Source organism: Arvicola amphibius, chromosome 1 (genome assembly GCF_903992535.2).
Source record: "Arvicola amphibius chromosome 1, mArvAmp1.2, whole genome shotgun sequence".
Taxonomy (NCBI): Eukaryota; Metazoa; Chordata; class Mammalia; order Rodentia; family Cricetidae; genus Arvicola; species Arvicola amphibius.
In genome coordinates this window covers 153,031,606-153,051,032 of record NC_052047.1, presented here as the reverse complement: position 1 = coordinate 153,051,032, position 19,427 = coordinate 153,031,606, and the positions used below count along the sequence as shown (strand labels likewise).

The window sequence follows — 19,427 nt, the reverse complement described above, 5'->3', positions numbered from 1 at the left end:
TGTGTTGCTCTTTTACCTTGCCTGCCTAAGGCGCCTGATTGGGCTAATAAAAAGATGAACAGCCAAGAGCTAGAAGAAGAGGGTTGGGGGGGGGTCAGAGAGAAAAGGGGAGCTGGCCAGCCAGCTGGGGGTCAGCCAGACAGACACGGAGGAAGCAGGAAAGTAGGCTGACAGTATGAAAATGAGGTTTCAAGGCAGCACACAAATTAATAGAAATGGTTAATTTTAGTTTTTTTTTTTTAAATAGCTAGCTAGAAACAAGCCTAAGCTAAGGCTGAGCATTCATAACTAATAATTAGTCCCCGTGTCATGTTTTGGGACTGGCAGTCCATATAACACTGTGTGTAGAGGGATGAACTTGTAATTCCAGCCATGGCAGGATAGGAGACAGAGACAGGCAGATTCCTGGAACCTCGGGGAGTAGATAGCAATGACTTATGTGGCCAAGTTCCAGACCAATGAGAGACTAGGTCTCAAACAAAATGTGGAAGGAGCCGACCATGGTACGTGCTCATTGTCAGCTGACAGGACCAGAATTACTGGAGATGGGCCACAGGAGGGCTTATATTTTTGTTGTTGTTGTTTGTTTTTGTTTTTTGATACAAGATCTCTCTGCAGGCCTGGCTGTCCTGGAACTCCATATGTAAACTAGACTGACTTCAAACCCACAGAAGTCTCCCTGCCTCTGCTCCTGTGGGGAGATTTAAATTATTGACAGCTCCATTCCCTGCCTAGGGAGGGGAACCTGGACTGTAAAATGGAGAAGCTAGCTGAGCAGAATGCATTCTTTTCACTGTTTTCTTAGAGGGCATAGGAGTTCCTGGATCTGGAGTTACAGATGACTGTGAGTCACCTGAAGCGTGCTGTCTGCAAGAGCAGAAGTGCCTTAACCCCACGCCACCTCTCCAGACCCTGCTCTCTGCTTTCTGGTTGTGCAGGTGATGAGAGCAGCTACTTCAAGCCTCTGTTACTTCGGCTTCTCTGCTTTGCTGGGCTGTACGCTTGAGCTGTGAGCAGAATGAACCCTTGCTGCCTTCAGTTGCCTTTTTCAGAGTGTTTTGTCCAAACAACAGGAAAAGAAACCAAAACAATGCCTAGAGCATACACTGAGTTGAAGGCAAAAGATTTATATGAGCTGAAGAGAAACCACAGAGAGCAACAATCAATAAATGGGACCTCCTGAAACTGAGAAGCTTCTGTAAAGCAAAGGACAGGGTCAACAAGACAAAATGGCAGCCTACAGAATGGGAAAAGATCTTCACCAAACCCACATCAGACAGAAAGCTGATCTCCAAAACAGACAAAGAACTCAAGACACTGGACACCAAAAGAACAAATAATCCAATTTAAAATGGGGTACAGACCTAAACAGAGAACTCTCAACAGACAAATCTAAAATGGCTGAAAGACTTAAGGAACTGCTCAATATCCTTAGTCATCAGAGAAATGCAAATCAAAACAACCCTGAGATTCCATCTTATACCTGTAAGAATGGTCAAGATTTAAAAACACAGATAATAGCTTTTGCTGGAGAGGATGTAGGATAAGCTCCTCCATTGCTGGTGGGAGTGCAAACTGGTACAACCACTTGTATCAGTATGGCAATTTCTCAGAAAGTAGGAAACAATATATCTCAGACCCACAATACCGCTGTTGGGTATATACCCAAAGGATGCTCAATTATACCACAAGAACATGTGCTCAACTATGTTCATTGAAGCATTGTTTGTCATAGCCAGAACCCGGAAACAACCTAGATGCCCCTGGATGCCCAGTCAACTGAAGACTGGATAAAGAAGATGTGGTCCATTTACATAATGGAGTACTTCTCAGCAGTAAAAAATAATGACATCTTGAAATTTGCATATAAATGGTTGGATCTAAAAAAAAAAAAAACATATTGAATGAGGTAACCCAGACCCAGAAAGACAAAATGTAATATGTACTCACTCATAAGTTGGCTCTAGACATAAAGAAAAAAAACCAACCTACAGTCTCACACTCCAGATAGCCTAGACAACAAAGAGGACCCTAAGAGAGACGTACAAGGATCTACATTGGAAGGAAAAAAAGACAAGATCTCCTGAGTAAATTGCGAGCATGGGTGTCATGGGTGTCTCGGGAGATGGTAGAAGGGAGTGGGAGGAAGAGAGGGGATCAGATAAAAAGGTTTAGCTCAATAAAAACAATCAAAAAAAGAAAAAGATTACGCACAACGTAGGATGACAATGATCCCCTAAAGATAGTTAATTTCTAATTCTGTGAACACCCAAATGTTATCTTCAGGGGCAATAAAAGACACAGAAAAAAAGAGAACATACACTGAGGCTCCCCTCTGATATGCACATACATGCCATGTTACATATACGTACATCCATTTATACATACACATACACACACACTCACACACAGGGCGCCTCTCTCCAGGGCTTTCCCTACCTCAGTAGATGGCCTTTAGCATGCATTGGTGCTTGGTTGCGTGCTTCATTTATGCTGCAACCCACAGGCAGTTGTTATTATTGTCCCTGTTTCCCAGAAAGGCTGTTAGGGCACGCATACCCTGCACTAAGTTTCAAATGCATTTAGTGGCAGAGCAGAGCCCGGGCCACCTGGCTTCTGAGCTCAGGCTGTGGCCTCTTTTCCAGGGGTGCCCGGAGGAGCACTGCTCTCTCGCTCTCTCTCTGCCTTTGCCCTGAGTGTGCCCCACCAATGACCATCTAAATCTTCCCATGTTTCGTGTGTGGAGTGCCCATGGGCATCTCTGTTGGCAAGTTGGGAACCGCTTGATGTAGGCAAGGCTGACTGCATTCACTCCTCCATCCTTGGAACCCCTGATCTCTGGGCTGAATCATGACTTTATTGTGCCTTAGTTTGTCCTGAAGCCCTCCTAGACCATGGCCACTTCTGGATCCGGGGTTTCTCTGTTGGGGTGGGTATAGCGTACTCACAATCCCTAGTGGTGGTGGGCCAATGTAACATGCGTTAATCCTAGGCAGGGCAGCTCCTTTCTCTCTCTGTTCCTTTTCTTCATAGGTCACTTGTCACAGAGGAGAAACTCACACACTCGTGACAGCTGAAGGCAGGGAATCGACAGGCTGGCTGTTAACCCTTGCTGTGTTAAGCATGAAATTATTTAAAGTTTCTATCTGGGACAGGGCATTGGTTGTCAGAAAGTAGCAGTGATGGCAGAGTTTGCACGGCAGTAATTGGCAGACACTGATCAGAGCTACTCTGCCCCTGGAGACCCAACTGTCACAATGTTTACAAGGTCAGAAACCAGCCTGAGGCATGCAGGCTGTTACGGGGGTCCCTGTGGAGGTGGCTGGGGGCAGCATTCAGACCACAGCTTGCAGATAAGTACCAATGTTGCCCCCTTCCTTTCATCAAACGCTGGACCCACACTTTCTGCCAGAAGTCACATACTTGATGCAGATGGAGAGGAGAGGACATGAAAAGGCAAGGCACCTTATCAAAGCCAACAGGCCTGGTGGGAGCTGTGGCTTTAACCAATGCTGTGATTATTGGCCATATACCAAGAGCCCCGAGCTCATCGGGGAGTCTGGAAATTGTAAGAGGTAATGTGTGTAAAGAGCTTAGCACAGATTTGGTTGGAGCAGAACATAGTAAACATTAATTTACCAAGAGGCATAAGAGTGTGATCTGGGTCCACCCACGTGGAATCTTAACTGGGTTAATTTTTTTTTTTTTTTTTTTTTTGATTTTGAGACCTCCGGCTGGCGGAACTGCTTTGCCTGTCTAAACCTCTTGTTCCCCAGCAAAGAGAGGATAATAATAGCTACCTGGAAGAGCCAGGAGGAGGATGGAGATAAAGGATGTAAAGTGTCTGGTGAGAAGTGGGTACTCTATAAATGGGAGCGATTGTCCGGAGTTAGCTTTTATTTTCTGTCAGTTAAGACATGGTCTTGTGAGGCAGCTGGGGCCAGAGCCATGAGAACGGAAAGAAGCCTGTGCCATGCCTGGCCTCCTCTCCTGAATAGGTCAGCCCCTCACTGGGCCATGGTTTGAGAAGGGCTTCAGAGACTTGGGACGCTGTTGCTAGGTGCTGGTTGCTAAGCAACACTCTGTTTCTTCTAGCTTGGCCATCTCCACCTCAGGAGGGCCGGCTTCTCTTGAGCAGCTCCTGCCTCCTGTGGCCTCTGCCTACCTCAGAGCCAACTGAAGAGGGCAGGTGAGGGTGGGGCCTACTGTCTAGGGTCCCAGGAGAGTGCAGGGAACTTCCAGAGGGAGGGGATTGAAGAAGGAACTGAGTAAGAGATGGGAGTGGGGGTATGCCTCACAGGAGAGAAATTCCCAGGTAGGCAGTCATCTGGTCATGGACTCCCTAAAACTCACATGGGGGGGGGGTCAGACCAGAGGACTGGGATTCAGATACCCCAGGTCTGAACCCCAGGCCTGAATCCCAGTTAAGAGTTAAGAGCTTTGGCACTAAAGTTTCTTGGCTCTAAAATGGGGGCATTTGAAAGCTGGTATGAGATAAGCCAGTGTGAGCCGAAGATGGGTCAGTTCTTCCTTTGTCTTGGGGCGCAGCATTCTTCTGGGGTTGGAGCCTGGGATCAGGACTCCTGAGGGCCTCATGGTTTCTTCTCAGGCCCGCGGGGCCCTGCCCCACAGCACCATGATGGGAAAACTCCCTCTCGGGGTTGTCTCTCCTTATGTGAAAATGAGTTCGGGGGGCTGCTCTGACCCTCTGAAGTTTTATGCTACCAGCTACTGCACAGCCTATGGTGAGGACCCCCTCTGTGGGAGCTACCTTCTGGACCCCGGGTGGCAAGAGAGGCCAGGAGCAGCACAGTCTCTAGGCTAATCCTACCAGTGACCTGCCACACAGAGCTGGTCTGTTATTCCCTGAACCCCAAAACTCGTGTTGTCAAGCTGGCCTTGTCTAGCCGCCGCCTCCCTCACCCTGTCACCGCAGTGAGTCTGCCACATGGTTCTTGTGTCCCTATGCCAATGAATTTGTTTCCTGCCTTCATAGTCCTCTGAAGGGTCAGGTCTACTCAGCTCCCATCACCTGGGATGTTGGGTATTCCCCCAGCTTAGTGGGCTTGGGTCTTAGGGGATGCCGACCCAGTCTGGAAGCCACTCCTCCCCTTCTGATGACCTTTGGTCCTGTCTTGGTCTTGCCCCCTGGCAGGTCGGGAGGAGTTCAAGCCCCGAATGGGGAGCCATGTAGGCACAGGCTACAAATCCAACTATCGGCCTCTGGTCTCCTACCAACCCCATCTGGATACTCTGGACAATCCAGCCATGGGGTACAGTTTCCATTACCCCTTTCCTCCCACCTCCGTCCTGCTGAATCTTAGCTGTCAGAGATGTCATTTGCCCCAGGCTCCAAGGCAAGGCCTGGGTGGCTCTGGGCTCGCTGCCCAGTTGAAATGCTTGGGAGAGGGATGGGAGAGATGGAAGCTTCTGGGAATGAGTCATACAGCCCTCAGCCACAGAACAAAGGCAGATGGCCCCAGAGGTCCTAGCTCTTGCTTCCTCCTACCCCTTAGGGAACAGATTCGTGACACTTCCAAGTCTGTGTCCAGTCAGAGCTACTGTCCCCTAGAAGTGCCTGATGGCAAACACCCCATGCCCTGGAACCTATACCAGACCACCTCTGGCTATGGGCGAGAGAAGCTCAATACTGGACCACTTTCCAAGGAGGTCAGTGCGGGGCCTTTGCGGGGAAGGAGTGAACCCCAGGATGTGTGCAGGAAGACGGGGAGGGTGGGTTCTTTCTAGCAAGCAGGAGCAGCACCTCCAACCACTGCACAAAGCCAAGATGACGAAGTCTAGGGTGAGGGACCACTCCCCAGTGTGATCTTATCTTCATCCATGCTATCCCCACTGCCCCTCCACCACCCTCACCTCTACTCCACCCTCACAGATAGCGGTGTCCTAGCCATATGTTCAAACTCATTGCCACCGCTCTCACTGCCTCTCCCTCGCTGTCTCCACCCCCATCTTCTTTGCTTCTGTCGTCGTTATTAGCGGCATTCAAGTCACCACCGTGGTCATGAGGACAGGTATTCATTCGTCCAATCAATCTGTTCTGAACACATTTTAAGTTTGGAGGGAGTGTGCTTAGGCTGTAGCTCCGTGGGTTTGGTGCTTGCCTAACACCCATGAGGCTCTGGGTTCCATCCGCTGGCACGTCAACCCAGGGTTGTTTACCTGGAATCCCAGCACTGGGGAGATGGAGGCATATCCTTAGCTACATATCAAATTTGAGGCCAGCCTGGACCACACGAGACCGAATCTCAATGCCAATAATGATGATGGTGATGGGAGATAGGGCTCAGAGATTAAGAGTGTGCACTGCTCTTGTAGAGGATGCTGAGTTCAGTCCCCAGCACCCACATCAGGAGACTCATAACTGTCGGGAACTCCAGTACCGGGGTATCTGATGCCCTCATCTGGCCTCTGTGGTCTACATGCAGCATACACAAGCACAGATGACACATAAAGTGCTAATAAATCTTGTATGCCGACACACCAGAAGAGCGCGCCAGATCTCATTACAGATGGTTGTGAGCCACCGTGTGGTTGCTGGGAATTGAACTCAGAACCTCTCCACCCCCCCAATAAATCTTTTAAAATTAAAATAAATTTTAAAAAATCAGAAGGGTAAGAGCAGAGGAAAATGCATCATGGGAGGAGAGATGAAGTACACGCCCAAAGCTGGGAAAAAGGTTCCTATGGAGACACTGGGCAGGATTCAAGAGACACAAGCATTCCTCTTGCCAAAGCTACCAAAAGGATGTGTGTTCCAAGCAGTTTATCAATGCAAAGACCACAAGGCAGGGGTCTCTGGTTGAGGGGCCCAACAAGGTGTTGAGTGCCTATAGCAGCCTGAGGATCCAGAGTCCCCATGAGAGTCACTAGGAGCAAGCTGTTGCAAACTCTTATCCAGGAGAGACCCCACTGCCTTCACCGCCATGAAGGTGCTCTGTAGAAATGGAGGGTAGAAAGTGATTGACATTCCCACACCCACCAGGAATTTCTCTTGTGTTCCCTCCTCCAGGTTAAGAAGGTCCATTTCGATACCCAGGATCATGGACCTCAGACCATCACAGGACTGGAGCCCAAGGAGGTTCCCCTGCTCCACCAGCAGCAGGGCAAGGGCTCTGTGGAGTGGGAGAACTCACACTATGTGAGTGGGCTGGAATGGGAAGGAGTGGGGGGGGCCACACCAGCCTCCTCCCCTTGCAGAGGCTGGACCTGTGATTACTCTCTCAGGGAGCTACTGCACGTGGGGTCGGGTCCTGAGGAACATTGCAAAGAGCAAGGCATTTTCAATTTGATAGTTACCGAACTGTATCAAAGTGGCCACCATACCCTGCCCTGTCCCATGTGCCCCAAGCTTATATATATTTTTTCCCATCAGCTTTTCCCACTTCACCATGACCCCCTTGCTTCTGTCTGAGTTCCTTGGGGTCATTTCCAGGAACTCAGCTTGGTGTGTGACTTGGAGTTTTCTAGGAGGCATTTGGGACACTGCCAGGCCTCCTCCTCAGGCATATCAGACTGATATCATATCAGAGTGTGGTGCTAGTCTCCTCCTCAGGCATATCAGACTGATATCATATCAGAGTGTGGTGCTAGCCTCCTCCTCCCAGGCCCACTGGGAGTTCACACACCCAAAGAGCTACCACCACCACCATGGAATGTCTGCCCTCCATCCTGGCCCACTGTGTGTGTCCCTATTGCCCCACCTTGTGTGTTCCAGGGTCCACGCTTCATGGCTTCTGAGTACAATTCCAAGTATATCAAGGAACCTCCAAACCATCCAGGTAGGCCTTCCCAACTTGGCCTTCCTTCTCCAACCCCTAGGGGAGACTCCAGGGGGATTGGAGCTAGTACAGTTCTCAGAAGCCACCAGGGGAGAAAGGACGGACATACAGGTGGCTTGAGGGAGCCATGTCCTGATTTCAGAGTTCTGGCCTGCTGCTGTAGGAGAGTCTGTGGGGCCTGCCCACAGCCACCCCTGGCCTGTCAGTTCCCATTCCCTTCTCTTTTCCTGCCTGGACACTGAGGCAGCCCCACACAGGACAGACCACTGTCGCTGTTGCAGATCTCTTGCTAAAGAAGACGATTGGCTCCAAAGAAGAGACTGGCTTCACTGAAGAGTCAGCCAAGAATCCCATTGTCTTCCAGCCGTCCTCACAGGCATATCCTGGGGACCCCGTAAGTGTAGTCTCAGAAACATTGAAATCCCCAATTCTGGGGGGTCTGTGGTTACTTTTTAAACTCCTGACGCAAAGGCCTCCAGTCACGTATGGAGTGGAAGACATGAGCCATGGTTCAGAATCCCACTTTATAGATGAGAATACTGAGGTCCAAGTAGGTCCAAGGGGTGGGGCCAAGGGCATTCAATACTCAGATGGGAACCTTCCTGCTGGCTCCCATTCAGGACCTTGGGATTGGTCATTCCATCGAAACTCTACCTGTTCCTCAGTTGTCTGTACAGAACCCTTCTGCATTCTTGACACAGTGGGGGCTGGAGTCAGAGTGTGGGATCCAGGAAGGACAAGGAAGGTTAAGCTGATCTCCCAGTGTGCACCCCTCCCCAGGTCCTCCACCCAGGACGGAGCATCACCAAGTCAGACTTCCTCCCTATAAGTCACCCTCAGGTAAGCTCTGTGCTCCTGGGGGTCCAGGGGCACCTGTGAGGACAATTGCACCTGGCTTGGAATTGCGAAGGGGTGGTACCCACAGATGTTTTGCTCCCTTCAGGGAAGCGAGTTTCTCCCTGTGCTGTCCAGAGGCTCTGATCGGGACACAGGATACAGCCGAGTGAATGAAAGGATCTTGAACCCCAGAGTGAGTGACAGGGGCCCAGCAGAGAAGAATGGAAACAAACAGGCAGAATATCTGGAGAGGTGGATGAAGGGTGTCTCAGATGGAGTGTAAAGCTAGGGCCTGGGCGGAGTGGCGTGTTTTGAAACACGGAATGATTTGGCAGGGGTGGAAGCACCCTGCCCGTTCTTCCTCCACCGTATGAACTCAGCTAGCCACCCAGCCTCCCATCTTGTCTGTGGCTCTGCTCCCTACAGATGCCTGCTCCAAGCCCACAGTCTGCCAGCATGAGCCACAGGTCCTATCAGCCGCCCCAGCGGATGCAACAGACAAACGTTGCCCTGCTTGGCAGGGAGTCTGTGGGGAACAAGGTAACAGTGCCACACCCATCCCTGTCCCTAACTATGCTCCTGAGTCCTGACTATCCCCCTGTCTCCATCTCGTGCAGGAGCCCACAGGGTTCACTATTAACAACCCCAGCTACGTCCGGAGCTCCTATGAATCGGACAGAGACCAACGGTACCTGACTACCTACAACCAAGGGTGAGGCTCCCTTCCGGGCTGAGAGCGGAGATCCATTTGACAGACTGCAAATGAGGCAGAGCAAGTCACGAGGCCACGACCTCTGGAAGGAGAACCAAGACCCACACTAAAGTCTCCCCCACACAGACCTTCAGCTGAGCATCGCGTGCCAGCCCTTCACGGGGAGAGTGGTCTTTAGGGGGCATGTGGAAGTTGAAAGCAAAGGGAAGCAGACAGCGATGGGCTGTTATGAGGCCAGCTGTCCGTCCTGTGGCAGAAACTCTGGACAGCAGCGTAAGGCACACAGCTCTCTGCTGTCCCCACCTGAGGAGAGTCAGGACAGTCACACCACAGGCCCGTTAGTCACTAGTTAAAAAGCTGTCCCCAGGGTGACATTAAGCTTCATGGGGGCTCTTTGCTCAGGAGACGCGGGTTCTAGCAACTCAAGGGGAGCTCTCACACAGACAGGCAGAACAAGATACTAGGGCCAGACTGGTGGGCTCGGGACGAGTAGGCAAATGCAGGGGTCTCAGCAGCCGAAACATCAGTCACTAAGGCATTGCCTTCATCACATGCTGGTCAGCTCAGTGCTTCCTCAGCAGATGAGCTAGGAGCTGGGACTCAGGCCTGCAGGTGGCTTCCAGGGGAAGGCAATTCAAAAGCCATGGGTACAGGGGCCTTCAGAGGCCATGGTCAGGTGGAGAGGGCATCTAGGAGCAGCAAAAAGGAATTAATATCTTTTTAAAAAGATTTATTTATTTAATATTATACAGTGTTCTACCCGCACGCATGCCTGCACACCAGAAGAGGGCACCAGACCTCATTGTAAATGGTTATGAGCCACCACATAGTTGCTGGGAATTGAACTCAGGACCTCTGGAAGAACAGGCAGTGCTCTTAACCTCGGAACCATCTTTCCAGCCCTCCTTTGTTTTTTTTTTGAGACAATTTTGCTATGTGGCCCTGACTGGCCTGGAACTTTCTCTGTAGACCAGACTGGCCTAGAGCTTGTGGCAAGAACTCCTGTTTTTGCCTCCCAAGTGCTGGAATTACATGTTTATCAGCTCACTCCAACAGGACGTGCTTTTGGGGGGTAGAATCCTAGAGCTGGGAAAGCCGGACTTCCTCCCAGCATTCCTCTTACACACAATTGCCCTCTGATACCTGAGTATTCCAGGTTCCTCTGGCTTGTCAGGTTTCCCTTTTCCTGCTCCTGTTCTGGGGTACTTCCTTTTTTCAGAGTCCTGACTGAGGGCAGATATTGGCCTAGGCCCTGGTGGGCATGATCACATCGGTGATGTGGTTAGTGGAGAGGAGGAACAGGAAGCTGGGACAGGGGGTTGCTTTAAGAAGGTGGCATTGGCGTCTAGATTGCAAAGTTCTCTGGTTGAGGACCAGCCAGCAGTAGAGGTCTAAGCTGGAAGAGCCTTTGGTGTCTTCTGAGCTAAATTGTCCTTGGGCCTCAGCTTGGGAGCTCAGTAACTTCTCTCCTTCCCATAAGGGTGATGTGGGAAAGGGGAGCACTTTGGGTGTTGGGAGACAAAGATCTGTCCCTCTTTAGATGACCGCTCAGCTTTTGAGGCCCCAGTAGGCTCTCCTTAGGCTATAGCCTTTTTGCAAGTCCCTACCCTGCCCACACACCTGCCCCCCCCTTACCTATCAGGAATTCTTGTCAGGTGTCAGGCACTCCGTTTCTTGCTGGGGATCCCAAAGCCCCGAGGGATTGTAATCACTGATTTCCAAATAGACCTATCAGCATCCTGGCATTCGTCTTCAGAAGCCAAGGGTGGGGGCCAAGTCTTCCTCATTTTGTGTCTTACAACCTGGCCTAAGGTTCAGTTCTCTTGGCCAAAGGAGGGAGTCAGAGGCGTAGGGAGACTGGTGGAGCAGGATTCCTCCCTGGGTTCTGGCAGGGCCACAGGTGGGAAGGCCACAGATCCCGTGCTTTGCTCTCCACACCTGTCTCAATTTTGGAGTGAGGCAGAGGAGCTCGGCTCCAGGAATGGGGACAGGCTTTCTGAGTGAGAATGTCCTTGGTGGACAAAGGCTCAGGCACGACAGGCAGAGGAGAGACATGGACAGAGGCGAGGGGACTGAAGAGGTCCAAGGCCCAAGATCTGTTGACAGTGAAGGGTGGGACAGGCCTCAGAAAGAAGTGAGCGGTGGTCAAGGACCTACGCACTACCTTAGGTACTTCGAGAACATCCCCAAGGGACTGGACCGAGAAGGCTGGACTCGAGGTGGCATCCAGCCCCAGAAAGCAGGAGGCTATGCCCTCAACGATTCTGTTACCCGCATGGACACCACTCCTAACCCCACAGAGACCCTGCGGCACCTGCACCCTCATGTGGGAAGGTAGCATGCCCCCACACCTGTACCCCTGTGCCCTTTTCTCACTTGGCAGCCTCCTCCAGGCTGGCTCAGGCCTATCCCCTACCTGTTGTGTCTGTGAGGCCATTTCCTCTGGCTGGTCTTGATTCTAGATTCTCTGATTCCTGGCCTCCTACCTGCCCAGATTCTTTCCCCGACTCTGTCTAGTGACTCCTTCCTCTGCATGTCTCCCTTCCTCCATGGTGTCGGGGGGCTGTGGAAGATGGATTTAAAGATGAATGAACTGTGGGCCTGCCCCTCCTGTCTCGCTGCTCAGTTCTTCAAAACCTCCACTTGGACAGGAAGGGCTGGTCCAGGTGGCAGGCAGAGATTGTCTGTGGTTTGGTTGCCCTTGTCTGGGCCTTTCGGGCTCTTGGGATCTCAGGGAAGGAGGCAGAGGTCACAAGCCTGGTCACCCATCCTTCTAGCCGCTTCCTTTCTTCCTACAGAACCTTGACTTCGGTTGACCCCTTCTATCGAGACATGCCTCATAGCAACCGCTACACGGCGACCAGCTGAGTCTTGAGGGGTAAGGGGACAGGATGCCCTTCTGCACCCACTCCCCAGGGGAAGGGCTCACTGGCCAGCTTCTTTCCCAAGCCCTAGGTTGAGTTAGGCTTTGAGGGATGGGAGTCAGAACGGCCTTTGTTTCTGCTGGAGAGTGTTCACAACCACCCTAGGGCCACCCTCAGACCTTGTCTTTGTTCCTTCTGCCCAGGTTTGTCATGATGGGACAAGCTGCTTTCCCTATGCTCCCCAAATCCCCCCAGTTACTTTCCTAAGGAAATAAAGAACACTGAATCAGCACAGTATTGCAGTTATTGTGGGACAGGGTGGTGCTGGGCAAAGGTATTGAGCTAGGGTGTGTCTGGGTAGAGGGTTCAGGGCCAGATTTGGAGCATCTGAGTCACAGTGGCTCCACAAACAAGATGCATCAGTGTTTCCTGCCCTGTTGAGATAAGCCCCTTGGCTCGTGCTGTCTAGTAGAGTGACCAGTCAGGTCAGGGTGGAGGTGGCCTCCAGGGGAGGGGCAGAGGGCGGGTGGAGTTAGAGACCAGTTACTGAATTACCTCTCTAAAATAGGAGCACAGATTAAAGCAGAACTTTGGGGGTCCCACTAAGGGCCTCAGAAGGGAGAAATATATAGGGGTAGGTAGGCCAGGAAAATGCCAGAGATGGAAAGGGCTCTGTGATAGATGGGCAGCTAGATTCAAGCACAGGTCAAGAGCTGATGACAAAGGCTGGCTCTCCCTCCAGCCAGGCAGCCAGAGGAAAGCGCCATCTTTTATGAGGACGAGAACAAGTTGTTTGTTAGAGGGACGCCCCACTGAGCACAGTCCCCAATGAGAAAATGTGTGGGAAGATGGGGCACCTGGGCCCCGGAGCTCCTTGCCTGCAAGGCAGAATCTAGCGGGCTCTCAGCACCCGCTGTCACTCAGCCAGGTGTTTGCTCAGTGCACAACTGTGCAACTGTATGATGTGACTCTATCAGCAGCAACCGCTCCCCCTGGGGAGCCCAGGTCCTAAAGAGGTGTGGAAGTTCTAGGGGGCCTGGAGGGCAGTCACATGGCAGCATACAGAACTTGGAGGTATCCTCCCAAAGCCCAGGCTGGCATGAGGAGGGCATGGCCTCTCAGGGCCCATCCGCCATTCACTACCCCTGTATGCTTTTGTTTCTCAGTGGGTATTTATGTTGCAGTTTTGCTGGCTCTGGAGCCCAGCTGTACCCAGTGCAGTCCTGTGTAGCAGGCCTGGGGGCTGTCCATAGCCTGGCAGGGGCTCCATGTGGGCTGTGGGAGGCTCCAGCTGGTTCCAGGGTTGGAGGAGGGGAGTCAGGGACACACAGTCTCTGGGCTCTAAACTCAGCCAGAATCAGGTACCAGTGACAGGCTCACAGGCTGTGCGTGGGGACTTGCTGGTCCATGGCCTACAACATTAGGGGTGAGTCACCAACCAGAGATAGTCCTGGGTCCCAACAATGTCTTGTCATAACTTCATAGTGAGGTGAGGGCATCTACCATTCATCTAACCCATCCCTGCTCAAACACACACACACACACACACACACACACACACACACACACAGAGTCAGCACAAAAGCACACACAAGCAGTTAAAAAGGACACAGAGCCCTGAAGACATCCATATACACAGGCACATCTATGCCAACAACATGCAACAGTTACACACTTGGGCACGGTGGCACATATGTGAGGATCACTAGTGAAGGGAAACAGGAGGATCAGGAATTTAAGACCATCCTCAGATACGTGAGCCAGCTGGACTACACGAGACCTTGCTTCAGGAAAACTTTTTTAAAAAGGCAATAACAAATAACATGGACACCTGGACAACTACCTGGAAACACAAGAAGAACATGTATACAATATATGGATGTTCACATGAGCACCTAAAATGCTTATATGTGCAGACACATGCACATTTAGACACAGTGATGACCAAGGACACGGGTGTGCAGACATATGAAAATGGACAGATAAGGGGTGGAGGAGATGGCCTAGTTAGTAAACTGTTGCACAAGCATGAAGACTTGAGTTTGGATCCCCAACACCCATGGACAAAAGCAGCTGTGGCATGTGTCTTCGGTCCCAGTGCTGGGAAGGCAGACAGGAGATCCCTGGAGCTTCTGGAGACAGCCTGACTAAATCCATGAGCGTCGGGTTTGGTGAGAGACTCTATCTTAAAAAAACAAGTTGGGGCCAGGTGGTGGTAGCACGTGCCTTTAATCCCAGCACTTGGGAGGCAGACGCAGGTGAATATCTGTGAGTTTGAGGTCAGCCTGGTCTACAGAGCAAGTTCCAAGACAGCTAGGGTTATTAAACAGAGAAACCCTGTCTCGAAAAACCTAAAACAAAACAAAACAAAACCCTCACATATTAAAGTAGACATTCAAGGTAAAACTCTACCCCTCCCCCAAGCATAAATGTACATGCATGAATGCACATGCACACACACACATATATATATATACACAAATGATGTGCATATAGCAACTTGCATAGCAAATACACACACTGACACACATGTACAACCACACACAGTCACATACCCACACACATTTACACACCCATACACATTCATTCCCCCAACCCTACTTTTTGACTCTCTTTCCCCCATGAGTGTCACTTTATGGCTCATGTTTCCTGCTTGTTCTATTATTCCTCTACCTGGCCCAACAGGGGACCTGGTGTCAGTGTCAGAGACAGTGGAGTCTGATAGCACCCTTTCTCCACTGCTTCTCCTTGTTCTGGGCCCTGCATACCCAGTTTCCAGGACGCATGAGGTGAGGCACCAGTAATAATTCTTGAGCAGGGGCTGTGGATTCTGCCTCTGAGGAAGGGTGAAGAACACTATGTGACCCTGAGTCTCTGTTTCTACAAAGAGCAGGGACTGCAGCCTGTAGACAGACCAGGGGTCCTTGTTCAGGAACTCTGTGAGGACAAGGTCTAGGTACTGGGAGCAGGAAGGATGTCTAGAAAGTGTCAAGACTGAACCATGGTGGTCGTTGTAGGGTCCCCGCCTGGTAGGCCTGAGTTGTCTCAGGTCACGTGGCCATCAGGGATGTAAGACCCACTGGTAAGGAGTGGAGTTGGAACCCTTCAGTGGCAGCTATAGCCTGGTAGGGTGACTCAACCCCAAGTCAAGCTTGCTCCCTTAGAGACCTTTGCAATGGGTCTATGGAAGCTGAGGTCTAAGAGGGCAATGAGTGATGGGCTGAGCCTGGGCCGTGGCTAGGGCCTTAGAAATGGGCACTCTGGAGAAGGCAGGCTGCTCAGATCTGAGGACCTTGCTCATAGTCCTCCATATTCATCTGGTGGGTTAAGACTCAGCAGGGGGCACAAACAGCATCTGTCTTGTTCACAGCTTACACACCAGAGCCCAGGACAGTGCTGTCTAGCATGTTTGGAAGAACATGGTGAATATAGGTGGGTGGATGGATGGATGGATGGATGGATGGATGGGTCGGTGGGTGGAATTACACTGTCTGCCTATGGAAGTACCAGATGTGGGTTTCTGGGTGTCACCTGCCCTGACAACAGTGGGAGGTTCACTAGCAGGCCTCTACTGTGCCACCTGCCTAGCTACGTTGGCTATGACCCCAGGATGTCATCCATCCTCTCTGACTGATCCTAGCCTCCCAGCTGATCCTGTTGGGGTGAAGGGACCATATATTCCAACCCGGAGGGTGAGCAGTCTGTCTGTCTAAGCAGGCAGGAAGGCTGTCCCTCAGCAGGGCTGGGTCCCAGCTGTTCCCAGGGTCACACACTGCTAGACCTTTGTGACAGCTGACTACCGTAGATCTTCCATAATGCTTCCTTCCCCACACCATAGATATCTTAGAAAAGGTTCTAGGGGTGCCATGCTCATGATTAACCTTTATTAAGCTCCCACAGCTTGCCAGGTGCTGAGAATATTCTGTGGGCCTCCCCGCTCTGAAGTTAGAGCACAGAGCGTCTCCCTGTGGGGGCACGTTGAGGACACATGTAGGCAGCACAGTGACGGCATTGGAGTGGGGGTGCGGTGTAGGGCAAAGAGGGAGTGAAGCTGGGTCAGGCCATACCTCTGACGCACAGGGACATGTGTGAGGCTGTTGCCCGGCACAGCAGCATGGCAGCTGATGTTGACAGGTACCATCTGGCCTGGAGCACGTGATGGCACAGAACCAGCAGCTCACGGGCTTGACAGCTGGCCAGCTGGGAAAACAGGGCTCCCAGGAGAGTGGAGGGGGGGGATGTTGTTCAAAGGCATCTGTCTGTGGGAACTGGAGGCTCTGGGCGGGTTGGGGGCTGAGGATGGCGGGCATGACACATACAGGCAGATGGAGTACATGAAACTTCTCCGATTTCCTCTCTGACCATCTGGAGAGCCACCCATTCCCCAGGAATTGTTCCCCAAACAACCACACAGGCAGAAGGGAGGAATTGGAACCAGGGGCCGCCCACTCGGGGTTTCTCTTGAAGGGTCAGGGCCTCTAAGTACTTCTGGCTTCCTCCACGTGCTGCTTCAAACAGCTCTGCCAAGAAAAGAGTTTGAGGAACACATGTCCTCTCCCAGCTCCAGAGACCTTTGGAATAATGAGGTCAACCTGAGCCATAGAGATGCAGCCACCTGCCCAAATTCTTGTGAGCACATACTGTCTCTGTCCCTTCTTATCAGGTCACTTATTTGGCAGCCTGGGAGGGGTAGAAGCCTCGAAGCTTCTCATTTGCAGCCAGTGACAGTAGGGCTTCTTTTATTTTTGTGCTAAGTGGAGAGGATGTGAATATATGTGTTAGAATGTGTAAAGTGTTTGTGTGTGTTTGGGTGAAGTTCTAGGTAAACAGGCAAGTCAGAGAGGCAACCACCCACGTGACCTAAGCTCGAATGATGCTGAGCTGTTTTCAGCAGAGATGCTATGAGCGCCAGTGTCCGGTGACAGGGTGTGAATCTAGGCACACGGTCTTAGAACAGTTACCTTCTCCCACCTGGGCCCTGGCACCCTAGGCAGAAGGCTCATACTGACAACCCAGGGCAAACTTACTCCTGGGCCCATAGAAACAGCATCGGGTGGTACAGGAGCTCCTGGGTTCACAGTAGAAGGTAGGTGTAGGGCGAGGGATGGGTGGGGGTGGCTCATGTGACTCCCAGAGTGATAGCAGCCTGAGTCTCAAAGTTCCTTGAAAGACACAGAAGCCAATTTGATGACCTTATTTTATATTTTAAAATTATACTGTATTTATTTATTTTGTGTGGGTGGGGGGAGCTGAGTGCGAATGTGCCACAGCTCTCCTGGGTCAGAGGACAGCTTGAAGGAGTTGATTCTCTTTCCATCATTTGAATCCAGCTCAGGTCATCAGGCTTGGTGGCCGGTAAACTGGACCCTCTGAACCACCCTGCTGACTTGATGCCCTATTTTATTTTATTATTTTGGGGGGTCAGAGTCCCACTGCATATCTCAGGATAGTGTCGGTCCCATAACAATCTTTTAAAACATGATTTGTTATTTTTAAAAATTTTATGTGCATTGGTGTTTTTCCTGTATGTATGCCTGAGTGAGGGTATTAGATTCCTGGAACTGGAGTTACACACAGTTGTGAGCTGCCATGTAGGTGCTGGGAATTGAACCTAGGTCCTCTGGAAGAACAGCCAGTCGTCTTAACCGCTGAACCATCTCTCCAGCCCCTTTGATGTCCTTTGGCCTATGACATCCTAAGACAACTTTGGGCTTCAATCTACCAAATGCTGGGACTGCAGATAGCAATGACACTTGAAATGTAGGACACTATGAATGTACAAACCCTCTCCTTCCGACCACACAGCAAGGAAACATAATTAAATATTTTAGAGGTTTTGAACTCTCACATAATCCTCAAGTGGACATGAGGGCAAGACTTAAAGGCACACAGTCATCTTCTATGCTCCCGGGCGCCCCTGCTGCTCTGGTTATAGTCCAGGGTACGCCCCTCCATTAGGCAGGATCCTGCTTGGCTGTTCTCTCTGCTTTAAAATCCATGTGGTACTTAATGGGGGAGACTCTGGGGACAATGTAAGTCACATACCTGTGCCCAGCTTTCAAGATATGCTGGATGTTCTAGAGAGCTGTCTATTGTTGTGATAAAACTCCATGACCAAAATCAACCTGGGGAGGACAGGGTTTATTTCTTCTTACAGCTTGTCGTCCATCACCTAGTGAAGTCGGGGAAGGAACGAACTCGAGGCAGGGACCTCGAGGCAAGCACTGAAGCAGGGGCTCCTTTCTGACTTGTTCCTCATGGTTTGCTGAACCTGCTTTCTTATGGCATGAGAACTGTTAGCCCAGGGGTTGTACCACTCACAGGAAGCTGGGAGCCTACATCTCACTATGTAACTGAGGCGTAACTCAGTTGAGAAAGTGCTTACGTATTACACACAACCCCTGGGTTTGATCCCCAACACGATGTAAAGGTGATGGTGGCAGCACGTGCCTGTAATCCTAGCACTTGGAAGACGGCCACAAAAGGATCAGCAGTTCAGGGATACCTCACACATTGAGTTCAAGTCAAGCCTGAACTGTAGTACATGAAACACTGTCTCATGGAAGAGAAGAAGGGGAGATAGATAGAGGATGGATGGATGGATGGATGGATGGATGGGTGGATGGATAGATGGATGGATAGATGATAGATATAGAGATGTTTGTGTGTGTGTGTGTGTGTGTGTTTGTCTGTTTGTTGGGGGCATATGGAGGTCAGAGCAATATTGTAGAGTCATGTCTTGCCACTTTTGTAATTCTGGGATCAACCTCAGGTAGTCAGGCAAACAAGGCAAGCGCTTTTTTTTTTTAATCCACTGAGTCATATCCTTGGCCTGCTTTGGGCTTTCTTGAGACAGGCTTTCATGCATATCAGTTAGCCTCAAACTTGTTATGTCACTGAAGCTGGCCTTACCTCCTGACCCTTCTGCCATCACTTCTCAACCGATGGGAGGGCAGGTGAGTGTCACCACATCCGACTGTTTCCTTGGTGTCATTCGTCATGACCCATCCTTCTCCAACTGCCCAGAACCACTCCTGCAGCTGGCTTATGACCTCTACTGCTCAGCCCCTTTGCGCCTGCCACCCTGTGCCTTGACACATCTGTACCCATCTCAGGGCTTCATAAATGTTGGCTTTGACACTGGTAGGGGAAGAATCAGAGGATAGCTAGCTCACATCTGCTTCTGCTCCAAGGCTTCTGTGATAGGTGGGTCAC

General features: G+C 51.0%; 1 protein-coding gene across 3 annotated transcripts; it reads left to right on the top strand.

The window, feature by feature from the left end:
* The first annotated feature begins 3,760 nt into the window (after window positions 1-3,760).
* Window positions 3,761-12,504, top strand: Ppp1r32 (protein phosphatase 1 regulatory subunit 32). 3 transcript variants are annotated; one of them, XM_038335618.2, is made up of 12 exons: window positions 3,761-3,847; window positions 5,156-5,273; window positions 5,517-5,670; window positions 7,031-7,159; window positions 7,736-7,799; window positions 8,081-8,193; window positions 8,580-8,639; window positions 8,743-8,829; window positions 9,063-9,176; window positions 9,254-9,348; window positions 11,518-11,682; window positions 12,147-12,504. In XM_038335618.2, exons 2-12 carry the CDS (start codon window positions 5,179-5,181, stop codon window positions 12,214-12,216), a joined length of 1,146 nt encoding a protein of 381 aa, XP_038191546.1. In that variant the 5' UTR covers window positions 3,761-3,847; window positions 5,156-5,178; the 3' UTR covers window positions 12,217-12,504. The 3 variants fall into 3 exon arrangements, with proteins under 3 accessions (XP_038191546.1, XP_038191545.1, XP_038191547.1); XM_038335617.1 differs by lacking the exon at window positions 3,761-3,847 and having other exon boundaries at window positions 4,003-5,273; window positions 12,147-12,226; window positions 12,416-12,504; XM_038335619.1 differs by lacking the exon at window positions 3,761-3,847 and adding an exon at window positions 4,003-4,745 and having other exon boundaries at window positions 12,147-12,457.
* Window positions 12,505-19,427: the final 6,923 nt, after the last annotated feature.